This window comes from Odontomachus brunneus, unplaced genomic scaffold (genome assembly GCF_010583005.1).
Source record: "Odontomachus brunneus isolate Ranch 3 - 2012 unplaced genomic scaffold, Obru_v1 Obru_scaffold_012, whole genome shotgun sequence".
Classification (NCBI taxonomy): Eukaryota; Metazoa; Arthropoda; class Insecta; order Hymenoptera; family Formicidae; genus Odontomachus; species Odontomachus brunneus.
In genome coordinates this window covers 2,883,710-2,889,669 of record NW_022639462.1, presented here as the reverse complement: position 1 = coordinate 2,889,669, position 5,960 = coordinate 2,883,710, and the positions used below count along the sequence as shown (strand labels likewise).

The 5,960-nt window shown below is 45.9% G+C and overlaps 2 protein-coding genes across 2 annotated transcripts in view; both read right to left on the bottom strand.

The window, feature by feature from the left end:
- The window catches only part of LOC116840894 (probable DNA polymerase), a 4,605-nt gene extending 915 nt beyond the window's left edge, over positions 1-3,690 (bottom strand). The window contains exon 1 of the mRNA XM_032808220.1: positions 66-3,690. Coding sequence (XP_032664111.1) covers positions 66-760 — 695 coding nt within the window. The 5' untranslated portion in view covers positions 761-3,690. The remainder of the gene's footprint in view (positions 1-65) is intronic.
- A 1,289-nt stretch (positions 3,691-4,979) lies between these two features.
- The window catches only part of LOC116840893 (serine-aspartate repeat-containing protein D-like), an 18,008-nt gene continuing 17,027 nt past the window's right edge, over positions 4,980-5,960 (bottom strand). The window contains exons 2-5 of the mRNA XM_032808219.1: positions 5,746-5,853; positions 5,507-5,662; positions 5,279-5,461; positions 4,980-5,182 (exon numbers count right to left, since the gene is read on the bottom strand). Coding sequence (XP_032664110.1) covers positions 4,980-5,182; positions 5,279-5,461; positions 5,507-5,662; positions 5,746-5,853 — 650 coding nt within the window. The remainder of the gene's footprint in view (positions 5,183-5,278; positions 5,462-5,506; positions 5,663-5,745; positions 5,854-5,960) is intronic.

Here is a 5,960-nt window from a genome sequence, read left to right as displayed (position 1 = left end):
GTTATTCGCGTATTCGTTCGGCCATCCGCTAGCCTCTTGCTTCAATTGCAGAAAGCAGTATATACTCGGTGAACAATCCCCCCCGCCGCGTAACCGGATCGTATCGCATGATTTCGTAGCTCCATATTTCGCTCACGCTCGTGACGCGATAACCTTTCTCGATAGCTTTGCGTAACTCGCAAGACACCCACGCGCCTTCGAATTCGCGATCGGCAGGGTCGTTGTGCGTACACGCGGTCTGAGAAAATGTCTTGCAGCAGCTGCGACAAAGCGCGAATAGCAATTTTTCGTTCACGCGATAAGGGAGTACCGGATGAAAGAGATCACGCGGCGCGAGCACTCTGCAACGTACGAAACCTTCTACGGCGTCAAAGTTAAAATCGGGGCCTGCTCCGATCAAGGCGCAATACTCCCCACCCACGTAAATGTCCAGATGACCGAGCGGAAAACCATCCGTCTTCAGCACATACTGGTACAAAGAATACACGTCCACGTAGCGTATCTTCTCCGTATCCGTAACTTCGTACCGCGTGACGATATTTTCCATACGCCCGCCGTAGAACGCCTCGCGAAGTTCAAGGGGATTGTTTCTCAACATGGGATGATTCTCAACAAATTCGCGTATCTTACGACTTTCGCGCAGCTCCCGATCGAAAATACACTCCCACTTTTCCGTAACGACGTACCCCCGTTTTCTAAGACGACACATTGTCACGAGTGTGCGCTCGTAACGCGCTTCGATCGTATCCTCGCGTGACATGGTTGAGAGCGGTCAGTCGCGGTTCACGCGAAAACACTCGAGACATCCGTGCCAAAAACAACCGTGAAACTGCAGCACGTGATGCTGCCGGGGATTCTCCGTCTCATAATATCCGTCGACGAGCAAGCCTTCCGATAAACGCTGTTCTCAACCTCTTCTCGCGTGAATTATCGTGCATCCGAGCTCATGCTCCATCAGCAATAACCATTGCAGCGCTTTACGCGATTGCGCGTTGACACCCCTATAACCGCCGAGCGGGATTATCCCAATTTCCTTCTTGCGCAAAAAGTTTTTGCGAAAAATTTTCATACACGTCAAAGCGATAGTCGTGCATTCTTCGAACGGGCACACGTTTCCGCGGTCTAGAAAAATTTTTCGATAGGCCAGACACGCTCGTCGAAAAATATCTACGTCGTTCCGGCAATAGCGCACTATCTCCTGTTGAAAATTAAACACCGCGTTTTTACCCATCATTTCCGCGTCATTGCCACGTTAAAAATTGTTCGCGTTCGTCCGATTTCATCGTATCCGGAAAATAATAATCAATATCCGGTAGCGGCCCGGTATAATTTTGATTTTTAATTGTGTTGAATAAATGCGGAAATACGCCTTTGGCGACGGAATCCTTCAGTCCAAAAGCTTTCGGTAACGCCGACAGCCGCATAGACATGTAATTAGCGATATCGAGAAATTTTGTCCGTCCCATGGTTAGTAATGCAATTTTTGTCCCGTTTAATATTACTTTCGGCTCGTCCGTCCTCGTCCTCGTCCGCTCTCGACCAGTTAGCGCAGGATGAACTATGAGTCGAACGCCACCACATTGTGCGCGATACAGATGAAGCAGGAGAAACGCTTCGTCGTTCTCGTTGCAAAATTGACGAATTGTTTTACCGGATCATCGCGAAATACAAATTCGCGCACCCCGCACCAACGACATCGCAACGCCATATCGTCCTCTCCCAGACAAGCTTCGCACGTTTGCTGCGCGACGCAGAGAGTAACTACGTGTGTTTTAACGTTCGCGCATCCTTCGAGCATTTCGTCTGTCGCGTCTCGAAGTCGTAAAATATAAACGCGGCGCGACCCTTCCGATCTGTTCTCGCATCGTCATTATTGTGGTTATCATCGGTTTCGTCGACATTTTTGAGTTCTTTCGCGTTGATCGATGCCGATACGTGACTCCCTTGAAGCGGTCGCATGAAACACAAGTGATTCAGCGGTTTCGATGCGCAGCATATGCGACAATAAGCCGCGCCGCACGCGTGTTTTGCGCCCGATCTTTTCAAACGCCCGCAATCGCTGCAAAATCTCACGGCATCGCAGACACTCGACGGCGACTTGCCGGCGTAAGATTTCGGCGCGCGATGACGTTCGAAACAGCTCTCGCCGTAAAACACGCGGTTACATGCGTCGCAGGCGATCAATCGCGCGTCTAGCTTCTCGCACAGCGGTGCACCGAGGCATTGCGGACACGTATTTGAGCACCGATGACCCATGACTGTAACCTTTGTTACAGGGAACGCAATAATATCTACTAGCCGAGGCGGCTTTTAAATTTAAAATAGGCTTATAATGCTGCGAGCGCTCGTAATACATTATATTTCGTGTATAATTGGCTATACGAGAACGAGAGGCTAGCGTCGAGTGTCCGTCATATAACGGAGGGATTCCGCGACCGAAACTCCTGAAATTATAAATGACAATCGCGATATTTTTTAGCGAAAGAAGCTGCTGAAAACGCTCGATCTCCGGGATACCGCATCCTTCCTCGGGTATAACTATAGCAGCGTGTCTCGTTAATTCTTCCGCCAAACGTCTTTGCAACGCGGAATATGGGTGTCTTATATTTTCCCATTTTCTATGAAGTTCGCCCGTGCGTATTGTACCGCGTTCGCAATAAACGCAAGCCACGACGAAGGAGCGCGGGAGACACATATTATCCTGATTATTTATATTTAAAATCGAGCGTTTTACCACATCTTCGTGCGTTAATTTATTCGATTTTCCCCCTCGGCCCGAGGGCATCCCGACATTGTACACCGTTATTAGGGGGTAACACCACTCTAGAATTTTTGAAAAATCGATTTTTTTTGGCTTAAAATGTACTTTAGAGTCATAAAAATGATATGCAATTGGTCTTATAACGAAAAAAAAGTCGATAATAAGCGGCCCTATTACCGACCGAGTGAAAGGAGGTAGATGCCGTCATAGAGATGTTTCAGCGTTCCGAATCATTATTCGATATGAAATATGCCAACTACGTGGGAGACGGGGATTCTAAAATATTCAAAGGCATTATGGATTCACAGCCGTATGAAGATTTTATCGTTAAAAAGAAGGAGTGCATTGATCATGTCCAAAAGCGGATGGGCTCTCGCCTTCGAAAACTAAAACAGTCAACAAAAGGACTTTGGGGAAAAGGCAAGTTGACTGGTAAGTTAATAGATGAATTGTCAATATATTACGGCCTGGCAATTTGCAGAAATCCTGATTCAATTGATAAAATGAAAAATGATATTTATGCAACATTGCATCACAAATTATCAACCGACGCCAACCCACAACACAACCGGTGCCCGCCCGGAAAGGACTCTTGGTGCTCGTGACAGAAAGCACGTGCAACGGGGTCAGCGCACACTCATAAAACGCCTATGTCGGAACAAGTTTATGAGGCTATTCTTCCGATCTACGAAGAATTGAGTCGCGATGACCTGCTCCTTCGTTGCTTAGGCGATTTTACGCAAAACAGCAAGGAGAGCCTGAATACAACAGTGTGGTCAATGGCTCCAAAAACTATTTCCAGTGGCAAGCACGTCCTTGATACTGCCGTATACATTGCTACGAGCATATTTAATGATGGATTATCAAGTGTGATGAGGGTGATGCAGGGATTGGACATGAAAATTGGACCCAATTGCTATAATTTTTGCGTGGAAGCAGATGAGCGCCGGATCAAACTTTCGGAGAGATCCCTTTCAGAGGAGGCTAAAAAGGCGAGAATGTCGTTAAAATCGTCCAGGAAGGAAGAGGAGGAAGCGAGCATCAATTTAGAAGGCCAAATGTATGGAGCAGGCATTGCAGATTAAAGGTAAAATAAAATTTTCAACAATAAAAGGCTTTGAAAAACTTTAAACGCCATTATCTCAAAATCACTTTTTTCGAACTGGGCGGACACATTGCACAAAGACCGTTCCACCGATCGATTTCAAATTTTAACAGTAACTTCATAATTACGTTCTTCAGAAAAGTACGTAGCCGTTTTTTGATTGAATGTAAATTTTTTTTAATAAACAATTGATTGACACATTTTTAGGTCAAAAATCGATTTTTTTCTTCATTAGTGCACAGTTTCTACAAAAATCAATTAAAAAAAAATCGCTACGTACTTCTCTAGCCAATAACATCTAAATTAAGAAAATTTTTGGTTTGTTGTTCCAGGTCGAAAACTTTTCAAGATATGTGTCCGCCCGTGGAGAACTTTTTAAAAAAAGTTATTTGGGAAATATGCTATATCGCCGCCATTTTGTTTACAAATGTCAATAAAAAAAATTTCTTTCTATACTTTAATACATACTCAATTAACCCTCAAAAGGAAAATCCTATTCCTTTTCTCATTTTCCCACAATAAATTCAGAAAATTAGGCCTTTTTTCAATCGCTAGAGTGGTGTTACCCCTTAAAAAACGTTCCGCGATATCGTGACCCCCGGCGCTCTGCGCTACCGAGCTTACGAGGCCCCAGATATCCTCGTGAGTCAAGTCTCGCACCGGGCGAAACGACAAGCCGGCCGGCCCGCGTGTTAAAGCCGTCGAGGTGAAAGACAGGCTCACGTAATCGCTCGCGTTAGCGGAATTAACGGCGTAAGAATAGATTTCGCGGAATGCGTTTTCTAAATGTTTGGTGATGTCTGTGCTTTCGACGGGTGAGAGAATCTTTATACTAGTCTCTCGTACTAATATATGGAAATTTCTAAACCGCAGCGCGTTTTCCTCCCAAATTTCAATATAATTAAACTCAATATTACCGCGCTGGTGAGGAACTTCTTCTTCTTCTTCTTCTTCTTCCTCCAGACTCTTCTCGCGCCGGTTCCATTTCGGAGGAGAGAGCGCGTCCACGTGTGCCTCCTTGTTGTACTGTAAAAGAGTAATGCAAAATAATTAGAAACGCGAGCTCTGTAAAATATTTAATATTTTAAGCCATCTTATAACTCACGTTCGAATTTACTCTTCCGGCGTTGAATTGAGATACGATAATTCCTGACTAGAACCCCATACCGGGGAATCGGGAAAAATTCGTAATTCCGGAGGGATTTCAGCGTTACCCTCCCACAGTATTCTCTCCCACTCCTCTTCTTTTTCCGCGTCGGGAATATGTGGCATACAATCTTCGTCGGAATGGTAGCTAACCGGCGAGTAACTCGGTTCTAATTTCATTTACAATCAATTTGGATTAAATTCGAACGTAAATAAAAATAAACATCTAGAGAATTCCGCGTGGGTTCGCACGCAAAAGTTCTTACCCGATATTGCCGAAGAAAGCGGCTCTCGATAACGGCGAACGTTTTCATCATTGCCCCCAGCATTGTCGTCGTCGTCGCGTTCCTCTCCCTCGTTACTCTTCTCGATGCTGTCTTCGTCGACATTGACGTCGTTGCCGGCGTCATTGACGACGGCGACGTTGCCATCATCGCCGTCGTCATCATCTTCGTCGTCGTCGTCGTCGTCGTCGTCGCTGTCGGGTCTATCACCATCGTCTCTGTCGACGCTATAGCTGTCGTCAGTGTCGTCGTCATCCTCGTCGTCATCCTCGTCGTCGGCGTTCCCGTCGTCGCCCTCGGCGTCGTTCACATCGGCAGCGGCGGCGTCTAGCGTTTCGTTAGCGCCGGTATCATTTTCGCTGTTTTCTGAAAGTAAAATTATACTTATATCGCATAAATCGATTTTAAAATGACACTTTTGTTATTTTATAATATTTATGCCGCCTTACCTGCGGGTTCAACAGCGGCGACGACGGTCTCGCTCACAAGCGTTTCCACGCTGCAGATGCTGTCGGAATCCCATAAGTCGGCTTCCGATGTCTGAGCATTATTACAGGCTAAAAATTATTTTGGTGTTAGATAATTTACCCGATAAAGCAGCTTAAATCCGGTACTCCTCTCTCTCTCTCTCTCTCTCTCTCTCTCTCTCTCTCTCTCTCTCTCT